This window comes from Schistocerca serialis, chromosome 5, assembly GCF_023864345.2.
Source record: "Schistocerca serialis cubense isolate TAMUIC-IGC-003099 chromosome 5, iqSchSeri2.2, whole genome shotgun sequence".
NCBI classification, from domain to species: Eukaryota; Metazoa; Arthropoda; class Insecta; order Orthoptera; family Acrididae; genus Schistocerca; species Schistocerca serialis.
Window position 1 is genome coordinate 35,933,138 of NC_064642.1, and position 24,399 is coordinate 35,957,536.

Genomic DNA, 24,399 nt, shown 5'->3' on the forward strand with positions numbered 1-24,399 from the left:
GATCAAAGAAAAATAAGCAATCAATTCAAACCAGACGAAGCACGTGAAAAAGTAAGGGTATCCGTATAAATACGGACGGACCGCCAGACGCATAACCTGGTAAAGCTTAACTGCTAAGCTTACGACTGGAACCAAACTACTGTAGCTGTCTCGTCATTGATTAGACCTAAATTGTGTCTCATATTACAATGGACCAACATTGTTTCGATTTGGAGGTGCGGCCTAAAACTTCTCTCTCTCCTTGAATTTCGAGTCTCAAATTTCAGGTGCAGCTTAGATTCGGGAATTTTTTTTTTCCTTGATTTCGAGTCTCATTTTTCAGGTGCGGCTTAGAATCGAGTGCGGCTTAGATTCGAGTAAATACGGTAGTCTTAAAGTCTGTTCTTCTGCTGTTGTCAATTATTTTGCTGTGCAAACTGCATAACTAATCTACTTCTTTCAGTATCACATTTTCTACTCTAAATCCCCCAGCAGCACTTGATTTAATTCAGCTACATTCCATTACCTTTGTTTTACATTTATTTATGTTCAGCTACAACCTGTTTTCAAGACACTGTCCATACTTTTCAACATTAGTATCTATGGCAGAATTATAGTGCCATTGGTTAACCTTTAAATTTTTATTTCTTCCATCTGAACTTTAATTACTTTTCATAATTTCTCTTTGAATAACATTGGGAATAGGCTACAGCACTGTCATAGTATCTCCTCAACCACTCTCTTTGTTTCATGTCTTTCAAGGTTGTAAGTAAAAACTTATGCTGGATACAGGATGGTGATGGGATGAGAGGACGTTTTGTAGAGTTGATTCTTGCATCTAGAGCTCAAAAAACCTGGCACTTGGTGAGATAATCCAAGTTAACCACAGGTATAGCAGACTCTAAAATCTCTTGAGTCACGCTGTCGAGCAGACTAAGCAACATTGTGCTTGATGTTCCCAAGACAGACCGTTGATTTGTTTTTGTTAACATGTTCTATCCAGTCTCTCCAGGTTACTTGTATAATTTCTTCACCAAGCAAGTTGACGAAACACTTAAGCTGTTGTGGGGAAGTGGAGTTTAAAATAGCTGAGAGGTTGTTTCGAAAAGTCATGGTCAGTTTTCTTTCCTGTCCTTATCATGTTTGAGCTTTATCTCTGAAAATATCATCATTGATTGAAAATTTAACTGTATTATTTTTTTCCTATATTTCTGCCAGTTTTATTGTCATTGTCACCAGGTACAAAGGCAAGAAATGAAGCCTTGTTAGCTGGTAAATGAATGGTGTAGTTTTTTGAGTGACCTTGATGTATGAATTTCCTGTGGAGCACTGCAGTAAATAGTATTAGGCAGGCATATAGAACAGGTTGTACAATGAGAGTGGCTGCAAGGGTAGGATCTTTCGGATAGGAATGGTACTCGGGGGATGTCATGATGTTTGAGAAGATATTTTGAAAGTAAAGAAGATGTCACAAGGTAGATCTAGGCAGATCTGGTTAGTTTGTGGAGGATATTGGTTAGGAGTGATCTTTTGTGGACTTGAGAAAGTCATAGACTTGACAGAGTAATTGATTCAGCTGTTCATGGCCTTGTTGGAACTGGGAAACTTAGAACTGAGTTATTAGGAAGTAGGAAATTTTCTTCTAAAAATTGAGTGGGGAATGGGTGTGAGGGGAGCACTGCTTGGGAGAGTCAGTAAGGAGAGGAAATTGTGCAAGACATTATTGGTGTAAGTTTTTAGGAATTTTGTGTTCAAATAGGTTTGTTTATTAGTATGACCTGTGTACTTCTGAAGGGTAACTGGCAAAGATGTGGAAAATATCTTATCTGTCACAAAGGTTGCTAGGCATGCTTTACAACTCTAGTGATTTATTTTGTTTGTCAAAATGATTTCTTCTACACTGAGCGCCCTGCTTCACTCTTTCACACTATTAATTAAAGCATTTATTCCAAAGCTCTCCTCAAAATAGGGAATAGCAATAATTATACACTAGTAGGAGATCTTCATCTGTAAAAAATTACCCCCTTTCTTCACCTGTGGCAGTGTCCAATGGAGTGGTACTGAGATTGCACCAAGGTTTTTTGTGCTGAAATTCTCTTTTTGTGTATCAGAATTTTCGAACAGAGATAGGTGCTTACTCATCTTGAAACACTATGTATGGTTTTGTAATTTTGTTGGAACATTGCAGCAATAAATTACAGTTTTATCACATTTACTATTTTATTTGCTTAGGATGATGTGCCATCATTGATTCTTTTAATATTTCTTTGTACCAGTGAATTTGATGAGCCATTTGTTCTTCATTTAAGATGTGGTGTCCAAAAAAAGCAGCGCATTCCTACTTTCATATAATCGTACTGAAGGATTCAAATTATTGGTACCACATACACACACACACACACACACACACACACACACACACACACACACACACACACATAAACGATCACTCACATTGTTTGTTTGTGTAACATCACAAAAAATACATACGTAAATACTGCAATTGACAACAAGAATAAATTCTTGAAACATGTTTTGCTCAGCATGAATAAAATACTTAACCGGCACTAAAATCATTTGAGCAACGCAAAGTGAATGACGATGTCAACTAGCGCTCCAAGTGGCCATACACCAAAACATGCTAAATATGGTTCGACAAAGGTGTCACAATGATCACATCACAAAACTGCATTTGCACAGTAGAGGCAGTTTGGAAATGGTTGTGATTGGTCATGATATCTTCATTTGAATGAACCTACAGCAGTTACTCCAATCAGCCACCACACCAAGTAGATCTTAGCAGCGGCCAGAGATATGGCACAAATTGTTCCAACTTTTACATGTTTACTGGTTCAAATCTGTGAATGGAGTGGCCTGGTGTCAAGAAACTTAACCATGTAATATTTGTAAACACTACTTGATGGCCAACATCATGTCAGCATCATTTTTTTGTAATGCGTAAATCGTGGGAAAATTATAAATATGTTGATGCAAAATTGGGTGGAAATTAACATTGTGGGCATAGGAAATATGACAGGACTGATAAAAAATGTCGTAAACAGTGGGAAAACATTAATTCTGGGAATGTTAAAGCAGGGATATACTGTAGCTGCCAATAAGTCTTAGCTTGACAGACGAACAACTTCTGTGAGTGTTGGTCATTCTGCATCAATTTTTTTGGCAAATACTGACTTGGAATAAAGGTGCAACCCTAAACAGTATCGCCAACTAAGCAACAGATCATTCAGAAAGAAGACGCTGCAACACATCATTCAGCTGTCGGAGATTCTTTGGTCCTACTCTATGGTCCTCGTGATGGAGAAAGATTGCACATGGTGTTTCTTCATTGATTACCAATGGCTGAACTAAATAACCACACAGGATGTCTACTCATTGGCACAAATTGGTGATAACTTGAACTACTTCAATGATGTGAAGTCATCTTCCACTATAGATATGCAGATTGAGTGTGATGAGGGTGACCTAGAAAAGACTTCTTTCATAACACCTGATGGCTTTTATGAGTTCAAAGTTATGCTGTTTGCTCTGTGCAACACTCCAGCCACATTTGAACACTTTATGGACAACCTGCTTCAACATTTTATATGGGTGATGTACCTTTGCTATCTGGACAAAATTTCTTTCTCCAAGATATTTGAAGAGCATCTAAGCCACTTGACAATTGTGTTGAAATATTTCCATATATCTGAAAATGTGCCTCTTCATTACCACAAAAATAAAAATCTTGAACAACTAGTTAATGGAAATATTCTGCCATGATCTGGAAACAGTAAGATCTTGATACATAAAAAGTAAGAGCCATAACAAGTTTTCCAACTTCTCAGCATATTTAATGTGAGAGGTTTTCTTGGAATGTGGTCCTACTATGCACAGTTCATAAAGGATTTTATTTGCAAGGAATGGGCACTACAAGAACTGCTGCCAGGAGGTACCAAATTCTCCTGGAATGAGGAGCAATAAAACAGCAAACAGCTCATCATCGAAATGAAGAAGCAAGACAACTAGCATGCAAGTGGATGTTTAAGATCTGGGATAAGGGACATGACTTACAGTCTAGTTCATCTACTGTATATATTTACACCTGTGCAGAAGGTCAGACTATCAGAAAAAAAGTTAAAGCACTTCTTTGGCATGTACTAAATCCAGTGTTGCCTGTGAGACATTGTGTTTGAAGTTGAGGATGATGACTGTACATTAGAAAGACAAAGAACAGAGACACCTTCCATGTCATTCTCATGCTGTATGCTTAGCAACAGGAAGGGTTTCTTATAAAAGAAATGTGAACATGTGCTGATGATTGCAGTGCCTTGGCAGAAGCAATTAAATCAGAACATTGCAGCAAGCATGAAGATATGACAACACATCCACAATCTCGGGATTTACCAGCACCACCGTATGAAAGACCACTGACTAGATCCAGATCCAAGAAGCTATAGTCCATTCCAAAATTTGTTTTACGACCAAGGAGACACAATTCAAATCATCCACCATTGTGTAATGTCGGCTGGCAATTCGTGGCTCACTGCTTTGAGTCTCACCTCCTGCAATTGTTTGTCACCAAACATTTGTGATTTCTGGAATGTTTTGGGACTTATTTTTTGGTGGAATATTTTCACGTGTTAGATCATTTTATCTGCACATAGCCAGGATCAGTGTCTGGTGAGGGAAACCGTTCAGCTCTTTGTGTACTTTTGTTTGTGCTCAATATACACTCCTGGAAATGGAAAAAAGAACACATTGACACCGGTGTGTCAGACCCACCATACTTGCTCCGGACACTGCGAGAGGGCTGACAAGCAATGATCACACGCACGGCACAGCGGACACACCAGGAACCGCGTTGTTGGCCGTCGAATGGCGCTAGCTGCGCAGCATTTGTGCACCGCCGCCGTCAGTGTCAGCCAGTTTGCCGTGGCATACGGAGCTCCATCGCAGTCTTTAACACTGGTAGCATGCCGCGACAGCGTGGCCGTGAACCGTATGTGCAGTTGACGGACTTTGAGCGAGGGCGTATAGTGGGCATGCGGGAGGCCGGGTGGACGTACCGCCGAATTGCTCAACACGTGGGGCGTGAGGTCTCCACAGTACATCGATGTTGTCGCCAGTGGTCGGCGGAAGGTGCACGTGCCCGTCGACCTGGGACCGGACCGCAGCGACGCACGGATGCACGCCAAGACCGTAGGATCCTACGCAGTGCCGTAGGGGACCGCACCGCCACTTCCCAGCAAATTAGGGACACTGTTGCTCCTGGGGTATCGGCGAGGACCATTCGCAACCGTCTCCATGAAGCTGGGCTACGGTCCCGCACACCGTTAGGCCGTCTTCCGCTCACGCCCCAACATCGTGCAGCCCGCCTCCAGTGGTGTCGCGACAGGCGTGAATGGAGGGACGAATGGAGACGTGTCGTCTTCAGCGATGAGAGTCGCTTCTGCCTTGGTGCCAATGATGGTCCTATGCGTGTTTGGCGCCGTGCAGGTGAGCGCCACAATCAGGACTGCATACGACCGAGGCACACAGGGCCAACACCCGGCATCATGGTGTGGGGAGCGATCTCCTACACTGGCCGTACACCACTGGTGATCGTCGAGGGGACACTGAATAGTGCACGGTACATCCAAACCGTCATCGAACCCATCGTTCTACCATTCCTAGACCGGCAAGGGAACTTGCTGTTCCAACAGGACAATGCACGTCCGCATGTATCCCGTGCCACCCAACGTGCTCTAGAAGGTGTAAGTCAACTACCCTGGCCAGCAAGATCTCCAGATCTGTCCCCCATTGAGCATGTTTGGGACTGGATGAAGCGTCGTTTCACGCGGTCTGCACGTCCAGCACGAACGCTGGTCCAACTGAGGCATGAGGTGGAAATGGCATGGCAAGCCGTTCCACAGGACTACATCCAGCATCTCTACGATCGTCTCCATGGGAGAATAGCAGCCTGCATTGCTGCGAAAGGTGGATATACACTGTACTAGTGCCGACATTGTGCATGCTCTGTTGCCTGTGTCTATGTGCCTGTGGTTCTGTCAGTGTGATCATGTGATGTATCTGACCACAGGAATGTGTCAATAAAGTTTCCCCTTCCTGGGACAATGAATTCACGGTGTTCTTATTTCAATTTCCAGGAGTGTATGTTCTTTCAGTATGAAGTGTTAGTCCTTGTTGACATTCCTGCTCTTGTAACTGATACTTGATTCTGGATTCCACATAACAAAATTTTCAGATGGGAGAATTACCCTGACAACCCACAAGGTAATTTCCATATTGATTTTGTTTCCCAATCTCTCAAATAGTTTTTCACAGATTTATGTGTGGTCATTTCACATTTTTATTCTTATGTTTCCTGTGTTGGATTTCAATATTGTATTTTACATTTTTACTTCCAGTTGTTACTTCTTAAGTTTATCTCCATTTCTTACAGTGTTTACCCCAGTGATCATTCTCAATGTCATTATATTCATTTCCTCTTCCTACAGCTGCATTTGATTTCTGGTTGATAGCTTCTCCAGCAACCCACATTAATTCAAAAGAACATATCTATCCTTAGCAAATCTCAGCCTGACATCCTATTCCTGAAAAGCTGCCTAACCCATGGATTCCTCCCCAATGAAAGCCAACCAGTATTTCATGAAAGCGTTGCAGTCTCCAAATTCTGTCAATCTATATTCCTCAAAAATATCCCTGTCACAGGCGTACTGAATTACCTCTGCTTCTTCCTCTGGATTCTCCTATTATGTAAGTCCGATTTCTTACATCTCCCAAATTGTACTTCTAACTCTCTAGTGACTGGTAGAACACTCTTGAACATCAAATCCCAGAGTGTGTCCTTCCATTATTTGTGTACCATCCAGTACTTTTCCAGCACCATAACAATGTGCAGTTGGTTGTAATATTGTCCGGAATCTTCTTTACCATCACTTAGTACATACACCAAATTCAGAATGATAGCTGCTCTGTCCAGTAAAGGCTGATGGTATAATTCTTTCACTGAGGTAGTCATAAATTTAATTTGTATATTCCAATTTTTGTCTGCCATTAGACCTAAGCTCTTTACAGACCAGTCTTTTTGGGAAGTGCCCCAATATATCACAATGACATGTCCTTTATTCCCAGTGCCTTCCTCCTAATTTCAGTTATAGTTGAAATATTGATTTTTCTTAGCTACAGGTGTTTTGGAAGTAATTTTCTTTTACTATTTAGCCCTTTAACATTCCAAATGACAAATATAAGTACATTAAAAATTCCATATTCCTTTTTATACCTTTAGCCAGCATATAGATACATCAAATCCTACGCCTGAAGCATCATTGGTGTTTGTGACTAGAATGTTTACTGTTATGAGGATACTAGCCTCTTGATACATTAGGCAGGTGGAGGGGGCCACCAACCCTATTGTTTTCTTGTAGTTGTGTTCCTTGCTTAGGAGACCAGTTTTCAAAATTTTTCAAAATATTCAGTTTTATTTTTGTAATTTCTTCTTGTAGTACTTCCATTTGCTTGTTTTCTGTTTGTGTGCCTTTTTGTGCCCATGTGTGTCTGGTGTGAGGCAGGGGGGGGGGGGAGGGGGGGATGTGTTAACGTTTTCAAGCTTAAACCACTGCCCCAAGAGAATGCTGTAATATTTGCACCATTGTTAGACTAATTATATTGTCTAATGTTTCATAACACCTTTGTTACATTTAGGTTTAGATAAATCAATAGAGATTTAATCTAACATTGAAGCCACTGTCAATTTATGATGTTTCTCTTGTGTCTTTGCTGCTGACCATTGAGCATGTTCATATATGTCGATACAGAAATGGTTTGGTGGTTGAGAGAGAGCAGACTGAACTTGTTTTCTGTTTCAAAATCCTGTTGACACTGGATGAAATATTAGTGTACATACTGTATGCTTATAACTCAAAAGTAGTGGTCTAATATGTGAATGATGTCATTTTGCTTTAGGCTGCCAAGCAGAATGATTTCATTGGAAAATTTCGCTAAGGCTGTCAACCCAGTCCTCATCAAAATTGTAGTCTAATATGTGTCAGTCCCTCATCAAAATTCTAGTCTAGTATGTGTCAGTTATTCTAATTGAATGTTGTACACAGTCTGGAAAACTGTAGTTAATAGTAATTTCTGATGCAGTACTCTAAGCCTTTTGGTACACACAAACTATCCTACTGCTCTCACCAGGTGACTCCTGCATCTGTTCCTCCTTACACAGCTTGCATGTTTCATACTGATTACTGACACTAATAATGATGATAAGTCAAACCCATTATAACATTCGCCATTCTTGTGAAATATGTCAGGATGTTAAACATGTGGAGAGCTTCTTTAGCCAGAACAAGCAGTTAGGTACCGGTAATGAATGATATGATTACTGAGATGACTATTTTTTCAGTCATATATCACAGTTTTAATTATAAAATATCACCATTCAGTGCATCATGTGACTTACTGAGACCTTTGTGACTATCATAATGTTATAAGAAACCAAACACAAAAAGACGCTACACTGTGAACAGGCTGTTAACGTAATTTTATTTCCAGCATATGGAGCAATTATAGTTGATATGCTGCAGCATTTGACCAAGGACTTATTACTGTTTGTGTTGCTCTGTTTTAATAACATCCTACTTTATTTTAAGCAGAAGATATATTTAATCCTTTTTCTGGAAGAAAAAGTGTCTGCTGTAAACCAAACAGAGACACACATCTTCAGAGATAATTTAGTAAATTCTATTTTTATGAAAGTCATTATCAGGTCTGATATGAAATGATTAACCTTAAACTTTGGAAAAGTACTCAACTCATGCAGTTTTATATTGTCAAAATTGTCCACTTATAATTAATTTATTGAACTAATAAGAAATAATAAGTGCTTACTGATGAAAACTGAAAAACTTTGTGTACATGTCCTAAAATGTTTATATTGAGCTATTTTTGCTGCGAGAATAACTTTCTGCTATGAAAATTTGGAAATCAGCAATAATTTAATATTTCTGTGCAAATGTCTGCCACACCGGAGAGGTGTTTCCAATTCAGATAGAAGCTCTCCCTCCTTAACAATTCCTTTGCTGGTGAGGACATATTGAAGAGAAATAAGTAATGAATTGCAAGGCTGTAAATGGCTAATTTGTAGCCATTCAATTGCACTGAATCTTTTAAAGAGAATGGTCAGTTGACACTTTCTGTATCATAACGTTTATTGTAAATGTGGTATTTGAAACATGTAACTAACTAAAATGAACCAACAGTTAGTGTATGTTTGAGCATAATGGAGTTTTTCATTTGCTTACTCATAAATTTTTGAGATTCATGTAAATGTAAAAAATTATACTACAGATAACAATTCAGTTGAGAGCTGCAAAAATCAAAATAACTCAGTCTCTTATTTGTTTGGATATTGCCACTCTTTCATTTTCCGCCATGTAGTATGTGCTGTATTGTAGAAAACCGTTACAGTTGTAAAAGCGATAAATGAAAGACTGTGTGCATTAATTTTGTTGGAAACAACATGCTCTGGAATGCACATGATCTATAGTGTAAGTTAGTATCATGGAGCTAATTTTCAGTATTTACTTCTTCCAGATATTGCATCGAAACACATGAGTGAAATGACGAGCACATTTAAGTCCAGAACACAAAAGTTTGTGGACGATATCATAACAGATATGAAAGTGACTAAACCAGACAAGTCTATCCTGAAACCAGCTACACCTGCCGTCACAAATGGTGATAAAGAGCCCCAGGCATATAGAGAAGAGTCTAGAGCATCCCAGTATGGTAAGACAATGCTTATCTTCCCCTTTCTTCTCATTTCACCCGCTCCCCCTGTTATAACTCAAAATTTGAAATGCTTAAAATACAATTTGATTGTGTATTTATAATAATTTTAGACATAATTTCATAATCAATTTCATTGGCCAGTTTCACAAATTTAGTATTTAAAATATACTCTACATGAGAATTTTTAAAAGAAATACACTGATATAACAAACGTCACGGGATAGGCACCTAATATCGCATGGGGCCCCCCTGCGGATTGCAGTGACACACCATGGAAGTGAGTGTACAAGTCCCTGGTACTACTCCGGAAACAGTTGACAACAAATTGTTTGCAGAGCAGCAGCCAGTTCTGGTCTGTTTGTGGCTGCAGGATCCATGACACGGAGCCTGCCTTCCATGGGGTTCACATCTGGGCTCCAGGGTGGTCTTCTCTGTCTTTGAACCTCCCCTGCATGTTGCTGGAACCATTCCTGGGTGACGTGTGGGCGATGTGGCAACGCATTATCATCTTGAAACACTGCAGAACTGTCAGGATGATGGAAGGCGAAAAATGGGTGGAGATGGTCCCCCAGGAGCTCAGCATACAATGGACCATTCAAAGTCCCTTCCAGAAGAACGAGGGGCCCCATTCCATAATAGAAAAATGTACCCCAGAGCATAACAGAGACACCACTGCCTTGGCCTGCACCTTCTTGGCAGGCAGGATCAATCGATTCATTTGGTCTGCACCATACACTGGGCCTCCCATGTGCAGTGCCAGCTCCCATACCCCAAGGAACCCATGTTCCTACAGATTGTCCTCTGGGAGACATGTGTAGCATTTCCTGTGTTGAATTGAGCCATGATTCATTGCACTGTTGCCTTTCTGTCCTTATTGATGATCCCTCTCAGATTTCAATGGTCATTGTCATCAAGGGTGGCTAGACAGCCAGTAGTTCATCTGTGGTGGACTGTGACACTCTCATTCACCCATTCACAACACACCCTGGACATGGCTGAATGTGTGAAACCAAATTCCTGCGCCACTGCCGAAATAGAAATTCCGACCCATTGGGCACCGACCACCATACCCGGCTCATGACAGTGTTTCATGTTACACAAACCACTTGCACAACCACTTCTCATAAGATCTCCTATATGACTGCAATTGACAGGGGCAGTGTGGTGCGCATACAACACACCTGTGTCATCTTTGCACCACTATTCCACGTCAGTGTATTACTGGTGTTTATCTTAAGCGTCTTTGTGTCAAAAGAAAAATTCACTTGACAAAACCACAAAATTACAAACAGACTGAATGACTGGCCACTATTTTCCTCGAGGAGATGAGATTCCAGCACTGCCAATAGACATGTATGAAAATGTAAATGCTAATCTTGGCTCACAGAAGTACTAGTTCCTGCCTCAGGAGTAAAAGAGGGATACTTTAGAGAAAGTTTGAAAGGAGTGGCAAACTGCTCGGAGCTTAGGTTGAGCGAGTGTCACATTTTGCGAGCTTGGAGGGAACTGTAACATATTGCAAGTAATACGCTGTGGCATCGTACACAGAAGACTTTTATGGAAACAATTATGAAAAGGTACAGAAACTGATAAACAATAGAAAACATGACTGCAAGATGATAGTTGGGGATTTTAATTCATTAGAAACTGAAAAATGGAACTAAAATGAAAATGACTACATTGTATTAAACAATAAAGAAATTGTGCAGCACTAATGATCCTCAAGCACTTATTTACAAATGATCATAAACTCATAAGATGGAGGCAGGAAATAAAAAATGTTGATCCTGAGAATTTATTTATGAATAGGAAAGTACAGTAGATTCAGTTAAATTATCAAAGAAAGGTTACACAAATGTAGACAAGTGAGGCAATTATTTAGCAAGGATATTTATGCCAATAGCATAGAGAGAGAGAGAGAGAGAGAGAGAGCGAAGGAGGGAGGGAGGGAAAAAATGAAAATGAAATCTCAGCTGGAACAATCAGCTACACAAGAGTGGGCAATAGTTAATAACAAAGATTATTACATTTTTGAATTAAGTATATAAAGCCAAGTGAGGTACTAAGAAAGGAAATGCTCTAGGTTATGAAGATATTCCAAAGAAATTAAGATATAATCGTTCTGCATCACAAACAGGAAGACTAAGAATAGACCTGTCAGATTTCTCTCCAAAATGTATGAGATATTCAGTAAGATTATGTGCGGAACTAGTACTTGGTTGAGGGGCGACTAGACACTTCAACAACAACAACAACAACAACAAACAATGGGATTAGCATTGCCAGAGCTTAACAAACATCCTCTAGTCCCCTAATGTTCCATCAATGCCCGTTGCCAACTGGCCATGGAGATGGGTGCCTTCAATAACTGCTTTCACAACAATACTTATGTAATTTATTAATAATAGTTCACTGAAAAACAAGACTTAAAACATTTCATAGAAAGACTGGTTAAATAACTTTTCCTTTGATTAATCAGGTAATAAATTATCAACCAGTAACAGTAGCAAACAACATCACTTCCAAATAAAAACTCACAGAATCGTAATGGTATAAAGGTACCTTACAAACTTCAAAATTCACTTTCATTTAACACACAGATATAAAAACATATCCAAAACTCACTGTTAGCATAGTTGTCTATTGGCAGTATTTATAACCCGCTGAACTACAGCACAGAACTGACAATTTCAAATCTGTCCAATGAGTAATCCTGATAACAGAAAATCGTGTTCACAAGTAAGAAATATAATAACTTTATGACAATGCCCATCCAGCATTGGCCACACTTTTACACAATCGTAAATTTCGTTGAAAAGTGATAGTTACTGCTCAATCTCCACACGTTAAGTAAACTAACACTGTAGAAGTCACTGAAGGTTAATACACGTACCATATTCCACTGCTTTCTTCTCCAATATCATGACATCCTTATTGCGGGTGAACATGCTACAGTACAGAGTGTTCAGGTTGGACCCAAACTGTCGTGTTTATCTGCCGTCGCAAAACACCCGCAAACGACATTGGCCACAGCTTGGCATAAATTGCGTCCATACAATTGCAGAGCCCACAGCTTATCGTTCCACAGCAGCGTTGAACTCCGAAGCATCTCTGTTTCACCATCAGTAATTACCACAGAGTGCCAATATTATTAATGACAATTCGGACCATCCGGACCCCAACACTCTGCCGTTCTGTCCTTCTCACTCAGTACTCTCTAACCCTCCACTACTTGTTGCCAGAGGGCCACTCGCCACCAACTCGGCGCCCCAGTATCTCTGGCAAGGCCAATATCAACCTTAACACTCACGGTGGGAACACAATCATGCCAAAAATTGGCACATTACAAACAACTGAATTAAAGAAAACATTGGACATTAATCAAAAAACAAACAAGTTGGCTTTGGATGTGGATGTAGCACAGTGCATCATTTCCAAGTCACGAACAAAATCACAGAATTGAACAGTGAGTGTGAATTACCACATTACTTGGGATTCATGTATTTTGTGAAAGAATTACCACAGTTTCAATGAAATTTTGCTAACAGCCTTTAAGATACAAGGTGTTGATTCAGTATATAGGGGTATACTAAATAAATCTAAAAACAAAGATGATGTGACTTACCAAATGAAAGTGCTGGCAGGTCGACAGACACACAAACAAACACAAACATACACACAAAATTCAAGCTTTCGCAACAAACTGTTGCCTCATCAGGGAAGAGGGAAGGAGAGGGAAAGACGAAAGGATGTGGGTTTTAAGGGAGAGGCTAAGGAGTCATCCCAATCCCAGGAGCGGAAAGACTTACCTTAGGGGGAAAAAAGGACAGGTATACACTCACACACACACACATATCCATCCACACATATACAGACACAAGCAGACATATTTAAAGACAAAGAGTTTGGGCAGAGATGTCAGTCGAGGCAGAAGTGCAGAGGCAAAGATGTTGTTGAATGACAGGTGAGGTATGAGTGGCGGCAACTTGAAATTAGTGGAGATTGAGGCCTGGTGGATAACGGGAAGAGAGGATATATTGAAGAGCAAGTTCCCATCTCCGGAGTTGGATAGGTTGGTGTTAGTGGGAAGTATCCAGATAACCCGGACGGTGTAACACTGTGCCAAGATGTGCTGGCCGTGCACCAAGGCATGTTTAGCCACAGGGTGATCCTCATTACCAATAAACACTGTCTGCCTGTGTCCATTCATGCGAATGGACAGTTTGTTGCTGGTCATTCCCACATAGAATGCGTCACAGTGTAGGCAGGTCAGTTGGTAGATCACGTGGGTGCTTTCACACTTGGCTCTGCCTTTGATCGTGTACACCTTCCGGGTTACAGGACTGGAGTAGGTGGTGGTGGGAGGGTGCATGGGACAGGTTTTACACCGGGGGCAGTTACAAGGGTAGGAGCTAGAGGGTAGGGAAGGTGGTTTGGGGATTTCATAGGGATGAACTAAGAGGTTACAAAGGTTAGGTGGACGGTGGAAAGACACTCTTGGTGGAGTAGGGAGGATTTCATGAAGGATGGATCTCATTTCAGGGCAGGATTTGAGGAAGTCGTATCCCTGCTGGAGAGCCACATTCAGAATCTGATCCAGTCCCGGAAAGTATCCTGTCACAAGTGGGGCACTTTTGTGATTCTTCTGTGGGAGGTTCTGGGTTTGAGAGGATGAGGAAGTGGCTCTGGTTATTTGCTTCTGTACCAGGTCGGGAGGGTAGTTGCGGGATGCGGAAGCTGTTGTCAGGTTGTTGGTGTAATGCTTCAGGGATTCTGGACTGGAGCAGATTCGTTTGCCACGAAGACCTAGGCTGTAGGGAAGGGACCGTTTGATGTGGAATGGGTGGCAGCTGTCATAATGGAGGTACTGTTGCTTGTTGATGGGTTTGATGTGGACGGACGTGTGAAGCTGGCCATTGGACAGGTGGAGGTCAACATCAAGGAAAGTAGCATGGGATTTGGAGTAGGACCAGGTGAATCTGATGGAACCAAAGGAGTTGAGGTTGGAGAGGAAATTCTGGAGTTCTTCTTCACTGTGAGTCCAGATCATGAAGATGTCATCAATAAATCTGTACCAAACTTTGGGTTGGCAGGCCTGGGTAACCAAGAAGGCTTCCTCTAAGCGACCCATGAATAGGTTGGCGTACGAAGGGGCCATCCTGGTACCCATGGCTGTTCCCTTTAATTGTTGGTATGTCTGGCCTTCAAAAGTGAAGAAGTTGTGGGTCGGGATGAAGCTGGCTAAGGTAATGAGGAAAGAGGTTTTAGGTAGGGTGGCAGGTGATCGGCGTGAAAGGAAATGCTCCATCGCAGCGAGGCCCTGGACGTGCGGGATATTTGTGTATAAGGAAGTGGCATCAATGGTTACAAGGATGGTTTCTGGGGGTAACGGATTGGGTAAGGATTCCAGGCGTTTGAGAAAGTGGTTGGTGTCTTTGATGAAGGATGGGAGACTGCACATAATGGGTTGAAGGTGTTGATCTATGTAGGCAGAGATACGTTCTGTGGGGGCTTGGTAACCAGCTACAATGGGGCGGCCGGGATTATTGGGTTTGTGAATTTTAGGAAGAAGGTAGAAGGTAGGGGTGCGGGGTGTCGGTGGGGTCAGGTGGTTGATGGAGTCAGGTGAAAGGTTTTGTAGGGGGCCTAAGGTTCTGAGGATTCCTTGAAGCTCCACCTGGACATCAGGAATGGGATTACCTTGGCAAACTTTGTATGTGGTGTTGTCTGAAAGCTGACGCAGTCCCTCAGCCACATACTCCCGACGATCAAGTACCACGGTCGTGGAACCCTTGTCCGCCGGAAGAATGACGATGGACCGGTCAGCCTTCAGATCACGGATAGCCTGGGCTTCAGCAGTGGTGATGTTGGGAGTAGGATTAAGGTTTTTTAAGAAGGATTGAGAGGCAAGGCTGGAAGTCAGAAATTCCTGGAAGGTTTGGAGAGGGTGATTTTGAGGAAGAGGAGGTGGGTCCCGCTGTGACGGAGGACGGAACTGTTCCAGGCAGGGTTCAATTTGGATAGTGTCTTGGGGAGTTGGATCATTAGGGGTAGGATTAGGATCATTTTTCTTCATGGCAAAGTGATACTTCCATCAGAGAGTACGAGTGTAGGACAGTAAATCTTTGACGAGGGCTGTTTGGTTGAATCTGGGAGTGGGGCTGAAGGTGAGGCCTTTGGATAGGACAGAGGTTTCGGATTGTTAGAGAGGTTTGGAGGAAAGGTTAACTACTGAATTAGGGTGTTGTGGTGCCAGATTGTGTTGATTGGAATTTTGAGGTTTTGGAGGGAGTGGAGCTGGAAGTGGGAGACTGAGTAGATGGGAGAGACTGGGTTTGTGTGCAATGAGAGGTGGTTGAGGTTTGCTGGAAAGGTTGTGACGGGTGAGTGAGTTGCCTTTCCGGTGGTGGGAAACCAGGAGAAACCCTTCGTAACCTCTTAGTTCATCCCTATGAAATCCCCAAACCACCTTCCCTACCCTCTGGCTCCTACCCTTGTAACCGCCTCTGGTGTAAAACCTTGCCATGCACCCTCCCACCACCACCTACTCCAGTCCTGTAACCCGGAAGGTGTATACGAACAAAGGCAGAGCCACGTGTGAAAGCACCCACGTGATTTACCAGCTGACCTGCCTACACTGTGACGCATTCTATGTGGGAATGACCAGCAACAAACTGTCCATTCGCATGAATGGACACAGGCACACAGTGTTTGTTGGTAATGAGGATCACCCTGTGACTAAACATGCCTTGGTGCACAGCCAGCACATCTTGGCACAGTGTTACACCGTCCGGGTTATCTGGATACTTCCCACTAACACCAACCTATCTGAACTCTGGAGATGGGAACTTGCTCTTCAATATATCCTCTCTTCCCGTTATCCACCAGGCCTCAATCTCCGCTAATTTCCAGTTGCCGCCACTCATACCTCACCTGTCATTCAACAACGTCTTTGCCTCTGCACTTCTGCCTCGACTGACATCTCTGCCCAAACTCTTTGTCTTTAAATATGTCTGCTTGTGTCTGTATATGTGTGGATGGATATGTGTGTGTGTATGTGAGTGTATACCCGTCCTTTTTTCCCCCTAAGGTAAGTCTTTCCGCTCCCGGGATTGGGATGACTCCTTACGTGGAATGTTTCCCTCTATTATAACGGTATACTAAATAATACGTACATCAGTGCTATAGATCCATCACAGTAGTGAGGTATTTTGATTTGAAGAGGGATCACATAGCTAGATACCATATCACAAAAGCTATTCCCAGTGGCTTTTGGGGAAGAATTTAGATTCTCAAACTGGAAAAATGAAGATGGAACATGTGTTCTTTGAAAATAGTTGATGACCTAGTACTGTTTGTGTTAAGTGCAAATAAACTTCTACTACTAATGAAAGAAGTTAAAGGAGGAAGTCTTAAAGTAGACCTGAAAATAATTGATAACACCAGAATTATCTACAGTGGGTACACAAATTTTTACACATTAACAATGTAATGAAAGAACCAGCTGATGGCTGTTGATATTTAGAGTAGTGGAAAACAATGACTGTGAGGACTGCACAGTAAATGATCTGAATAGTGTAAATGACCTGTAGTGCTTTTAGTAAACTAAGCAGAGCTTTAAAAATTAAGTTTACTGTGTGTCTGAAATTGCCAGTTTTGGCAGGCAGTGAGACATAAACTTTTAATGTAAAAAATGTCCAAAAATTTGGGGTTACTTGGTGACTGGCTGACTTACTGAAGTGGAGGATGTATTTGTATCTATTCTATAATGAAAATGGAATGAAGGTGAGTGGAGTAACCAGGGAGTCATTGATAGATGGACCAAGGAAGCTCTCGCTGGAGTCCAAGACAGAGAGAGAGAGAGAGAAAATGTTATGGAAGGTGGATATATGACATTAGAAAACGTACAGGACCAACACTGATGTGTTTAACTGAAGATTTTAAATAAATGTTCATGTGTGTTAACCCCACCCAATGAAAGATAGCTAAGAACTTTCTTTTCCCCAGTATAAACTGAGTGCCTAAGAGGAATGATTACAGTTAAGCTTCCAGAACAGGATAATATCAAAGTCTTTCTCCAAGTGAAAACCGTTTTTTGCCATTTATGAAACTCTTGACAGGGCATCCAACCTTGACCTAATCTCTCTCTCTCTCTCTCTCTCTCTCTCTCTCTCTCACACACACACACACACACACACACACACACACACTCGCAAGCTTTTGGAGCAAGTAGGTCTGTGTTCTCGCAAACTGGTTGAAGGTGAAGGAACTGGGTGAAGGGAAAGGACTGGTTAGGTTTAGAAAAAGGGGTAGAGTTCAGGAAAGTCACCGAGAACTTCAGGTCAGGGAAGACTTACCGGACATGGTGAGAAGGAAAGACTGCACCGGAAAGGATTTGATAAACTGAGAGCTTAAACCTGGAAGATAGAGTAATATGCAAGATGAAGATTACTGCCAAAACATTGTGCATGAGTTAGTAAGAACGAAAAGCTAGATGCGTTGTATGTGAAAGACTTCCCTCATATATTACCAACTCCAACCATTTCCTGGATCAATGCCAGTCTCATTCCCACCACATACCTTGCTTGTCATCATTGATGCCAGCTCCCTCTGTATCAACATCCCCCTTGTATGTGGTCTGTCTGCTGCTGAACATATCCTAAGTCACAACCCATATGATTCCGAACCTATGACATCCTTTCTGCTCACATTAATCAGTTTTGTACTTACCCATGTCTACTTTACCTTTGAGGGGCAGACATACAAACAGATCACGGATACAGCCATTGGTACCATGATGGCTCCGTCCTATGTCAACCTTTTCATGGGTTGCTTGGAAGGGGACTTACCTGGGATCCATAAGCCTTCAGCACCTGGTTTGGGTTTGGTACATTGAAGACTTCTTTGTCATCTGGACTCATGAAGAGATTGGCCTGTTTAAGTTCTTGGAAGCTCTAAATACATTCTCCCAATTAAATTTCACATAGTCCTATTCCAGATCCCTTGCCACTTTCATGACGTTGATTGTATCCTCACTGAAGGTCAGCTACACACTCCTGTCCACATTAAACCTAATGACAAACAACAGTACTACATTTTGACAGTTGCTATCCTTTCCATGTCAAACGTTCCCTCCCATACATCCTTGGCATTTGAGACAAACATATTTGTTTGGATGCAGACACTAAGAGCAAATATACCACCGTTCTCACCTCAGTCTTCACTGGTCATAATTACCCCATGAGCGTAGTTCAAAAGCAGATTTCCTGGGCCATCACATACAGTCCTTGTACTGCTGATCCCTCCAAAAACCAACTTAGGAGATACACCACTTGTCACTCAGTATTGTCCTCATCTTGAATGTATTATTAAGCTACCTTGACAAGGATATGACTTCCTAAAATCATGCCCTGACATGAGGTTCATCCTGTCAGACATCTTGGCTAGCACACCTAGAAAAGCTTTTCTTTTCCCTCCCAGTTGCATCTTATCCTTGTCAGACCCTATGCTCCTTCTGCACCCATCTCTCTACTCCATCTATAGCTCCTACTCCTGTGACTGTCGCCAATGTAAGACTTGCCCTATACACCCTCCTATCACCATATATACCAGCCCTGTAATTGGCAAAACATGTACTATCAATGGGAGAGCCACCTGTGAAATGACACATGTTGTGCACCAGCTGTTATGTAAACACTGTTCGGCCTTTTGCATCGTCATGACTACCACCGAGTTAGCAGCTGGGATGAATGGGAATACGAAGAGGGTGTATATTGGCAACACACAATATCCTTCAGAGCATCCTCTGCAACATGACAGTCATAACCTCGGCACATGTTTCATCATACATGCCATCAGGATTCTTCACCCAGATGCCAGTTTCTCTGAACTCCACATGTGGGGAACTGGTGCTACAACATGTCCTTGGTTCTTGCCACCAACCTGACCTTAATTTTTGTTACTTTCTTCAGACTCAGTATTTCTTCACAATACCAATTGCTTTCTTCACTTCCTTTTAGTTTTCTACATCTTTCATTTTCTGACCTGTCTGTTTCTCACCATCCCCCTCCCACCTTTATCACATAAATTCACTTAGATTTTCGCTCATATTAACTCATGCATGATGTTTTGGCAATAATTTCTGTCTTCCCTATTACCCTACCTTCCAGCTTTAAGCTCTCAGGTTTTCAAATCCCTTCCTGTGCAGTCTCCAACAATCAGTCTTTCCTTCTCACCCTGTCCAGTTAGTCTCCCCTGACCTGGGGTTCAATCTGTTTAGGTTCTTTTAGACCAACAAATTGATCGTTCTGTTGCAATGTGAGTTCAAGAAATTTTTCTCCCACCTTGACATCCTTACCCTGCTACAATCAGAAATAAGTGAGACATTCCTGACTTTTAATTTTATTTTTGCAGCAGAGTAGTCATACAGTCATCGTTTATTAATTCTGGACAATTATAGATTATTTGTTTACTGTTTACATTGGTAGATGTCCATTAGCTGTTACCATAAAGAGGACATGTCTTGAAACTACCTGGCAAATTAAAACAATGTGCTGAACCGAGACTAGAATCCAGCACCTTTGCCTTTAGCAGACAAATACCCTACCAACTGAGGTATCTGGACACTACTCACAAGGTTTACTTCTGCTGGTACCTCTCTCTCCTAATTTGCAAACTAAGAAGTTCCTCTGAAAACTCTTTTGTTCTTGGAGCACTTGTTCTGCAAGGTATGCAGAACTTCTGTGACATTTGGAAGATAGGGGAGGGAGGTAATGGTGGAAGTAAAGCTCTGAGAATGGGTTATGAGTCGTACCTCTGTAGCTCTGTCGGTAGAGTGTATGCCTGCAAAGGGTACAGGTTCAATCCCGAGTGTGGCATATGGTTGTTATGTGCCATGAAGTTTCAAATCAGTGCACATTTCATTACAGAATGAAAGTACATGTAAGATGTTCCTTCTCCGTTTTAAAACCATATGTGTTGTAATTGTTGTACTGCGCCCTCCCTGTCTGCATTAATTTGTTTTGGCTATAGAATAAAGCTGTTCAGATACCTAAATGATAAGTGATATTGTGTTATGTTATTTTTGGCATGCTTTATCACATTTTGGTACTTAATAATGGAAATTGTCATTAATTGAGTTAAAAGTCTCACTAATATTACAAACTTCAACAAAACTAATAACAAGATGGAACAAAACTAAGATACTCCTACATGAGAAATTTTTCGGAGAAGGAAAGTCACTATACAATGTAACATTCTATTTTATCATCAACTACTGAATTATTTTTTAGCACATCTATACATTTTTCCAAATGAAACTGTAGTAATTCCAAAATCATTTTACATTTGTGCTTAGGTACTAAACATATAGATCCTGATACAGGATTAATATACTTTAAATATGACTTTGGCTATGAGTTTGGTATTGTACTCCCTGGAGAAGGAGGAGGGAAGAAAGAAAGTCATGAACCAAAGCTGAAAGCTGCAGGAAAACAACCTGGTGACATTGATGTACCTGTAATCCATGAAAGAACAGATGGACAAAAGGAAACACAGACACCCAAGACTGTAACACCACAGTTTCGACCACGGAAGTTTGTCCATTCTAAAGCAGTGAAATGGGACCCCGGAGCATCAGAGAGTGAGATGTCAGAAGCAGAATGCGAGTCAGGGGCTCAACGCCGCCGTCTGTTACCTCAGTCTTCTGCACTTCCGGTGCACATTCAAATTCCTGCCGGCAGTGGGAGCACGGCTGACACACCCAGCCCCGTGTCACTGTCGCCCAGCCTGCCGAGCCTTTCTCCCCACCATGTTGGGGATGCATCAGCAGGTACTCACGTCTGGTGTATGTTTTTGTGTCATACTGTGTGACGTGACCTGTGTGTGTCATTCATTGGCTTTACTTCTGTGCTCTGTGTATAGTTAGATGCTTCAAGGCTAAATTTCCATTTCTCTTTCCAATTTTCCCACAACCTTTTTTGTATTTGAACTTCATTGGTTGTTAGTCACAGGTTTCATTTCTGTTATATCTGTTTCCTTTAAATATCATTTTCACAATCAACACTTTTTAATCACATTATTGCAGTTCTCCATCATAATTTACATTTTTGAAACAACTATTTTCCGGCCTTTTAATACTTTTCATGTCGGTTGTTTATATGTTGTTGGCATGTTGTATATCATACCTATGCTCATAATAAAACCTTCTTATAGACATTAACAATAGCACTGTTTTACTTAATTGTTTATTTCACATCTGATTAATGTTTAGGTATGTTCATTTTGGGTAGTGTAGTGACTTTCATTCTTTTCTGTCTGTGTTACTGTGTGAGGACACAAGTATTTTCATTGTTAAATTGTGACAAAATAACACAATTTTCGGCTATACAAAATGTTGAATAGTGCAATAAAGTCTGCGGATGTTTCTGTTGTAATAAAGAGCAGCAAGCCATCTAAATTCAACTGTTTTGCCTTAGAAAGCTGAGTATGACTGAAATGTTATCCAGTAGATTATTAAGTGTTTAACTCTTTCAGTTGTTTGCTGCAATCATTAACAAATGTCACATTACACTCTTCTAACTCCAGTTTACTAAAACTCTAATGTCTTAACTGAAATTAGCAAATGCAATGCTTAAATTATAAACTAACCTACACACTATCTAGAAATAAGGATGCTTAAATTGTAAACTGACCAATGTGTTGCTTTCTTTTAGAAATATGTAGGCCTAAAGGTTTTTGTGGTTAATTCAGAGAAAATGAAAAATGTTTGCTCATGGAAAGAAACGAGAGAGACAGATGATCCTGGTTTGTGTATATATAGCAACTAAATCAACTTTCATTTATATTCTATATTGTTGTTGTTGTTGTGGTCTTCAGTCCTGAGACTGGTTTGATGCAGCTCTCCATGCTACTCTATCCAGTGCAAGCTTCATCATCTCCCAGTACCTACTGCAACCTACATCCTTCTGAATCTGCTTAGTGTATTGATCTCTTGGTCTCCCTCCACGATTTTTACCCTCCACGCTGCCCTCCAATGCTAAATTTGTGATCCCTTGATGCCTCAAAACATGTCCTACCAACCGATCCCTTCTTCTAGTCAAGTTGTGCCACAAACTTCTCTTCTCCCCAATCCTATTCAATACCTCCTCATTAGTTACATGATCTACCCACCTTATCTTCAGCATTCTTCTGTAGCACCACATTTCGAAAGCTTCTATTCTCTTCTTGTCCAAACTGGTTATCGTCCATATTTCACTTCCATACATGGCTACACTCCATACAAATACATTCAGAAACGATTTCCTGACACTTAAATCTATACTCGATGTTAACAAATTTCTCTTCTTCAGAAACGATTTCCTTGCCATTGCCAGTCTACATTTTATATCCTCTCTACTTCGACCATCATCAGTTATTTTACTCCCTAAATAGCAAAACTCCTTTACTACTTTAAGTGTCTCATTTCCTAATCTAATCCCCTCAGCATCACCCGATTTAATTTGACTACATTCCATTATCCTCGTTTTGCTTTTGTTGATGTTCATCTTATATCCTCCTTTCAAGACACTGTCCATTCCGTTCAACTGCTCTTCCAAGTCCTTTGCTGTCTCTGACAGAATTACAATGTCATCGGCGAACCTCAAAGTTTTTACTTCTTCTCCATGAATTTTAATACCTACTCCGAATTTTTCTTTTGTTTCCTTTACTGCTTGCTCAGTATACAGATTGAATAACATCGGGGACAGGCTACAACCCTGTCTCACTCCCTTCCCAACCACTGCTTCCCTTTCATGTCCCTCGACCCTTACAACTGCCATCTGGTTTCTGTACAAATTGTAAATAGCCTTTCGCTCCCTGTATTTTACCCCTGCCACCTTCAGAATTTGAAAGAGAGTATTCCAGTTAATGTTGTCAAAAGCTTTCTCTAAGTCTACAAATGCTAGAAACGTAGGTTTGCCTTTTCTTAAACTTTCTTCTAAGATAAGTCGTAAGGTTAGTATTGCCTCACGTGTTCCAACACTTCTATGGAATCCAAACTGATCTTCCCCGACGTCCGCTTCTACCAGTTTTTCCATTCATCTGTAAAGAATTCGCGTTAGTATTTTGCAGCTGTGACTTGTTAAACTGATAGTTCAGTAATTTTCACATCTGTCAACACCTGCTTTCTTTGGGATTGGAATTATTATATTCTTCTTGAAGTCTGAGGGTATTTCGCCTGTCTCATACATCTTGCTCACCAGATGGTAGAGTTTTGTCATGACTGGCTCTCCCAAGGCCATCAGTAGTTCTAATGGAATGTTGTCTACTCCCGGGGCCTTGTTTCGACTCAGGTCTTTCAGTGCTCTGTCAAACTCTTCACACAGTATCTTATCTCCCATTTCATCTTCATCTACATCCTCTTCCATTTCCATAATATTGTCCTCAAGTACATTGCCCTTGTATAAACTCTCTATATACTCCTTCCACCTTTCTGCCTTCCCTTCTTTGCTTAGAACTGGGTTGCCATCTGAGCTCTTGATATTCATACAAGTGGTTCTCTTCTCTCCAAAGGTCTCTTTAATTTTCCTGTAGGCAGTATCTATCTTACCCCTAGTGAGACAAGCCTCTACATCCTTACATTTGTCC

At 41.2% G+C, this 24,399-nt stretch overlaps 1 protein-coding gene across 4 annotated transcripts in view; it reads left to right on the forward strand.

The window, feature by feature from the left end:
* LOC126481027 (titin) overlaps positions 1–24,399 on the forward strand; it is an 804,028-nt gene that overhangs the window by 689,708 nt on the left and 89,921 nt on the right. For 3 of the 4 annotated variants that reach the window (XM_050104492.1, XM_050104490.1, XM_050104489.1), the window contains 2 exons: positions 9,577–9,771; positions 21,131–21,604. In XM_050104492.1, coding sequence (XP_049960449.1) covers positions 9,577–9,771; positions 21,131–21,604 — 669 coding nt within the window. The remainder of the gene's footprint in view (positions 1–9,576; positions 9,772–21,130; positions 21,605–24,399) is intronic. The other variant, XM_050104491.1, reaches the window with a different exon arrangement.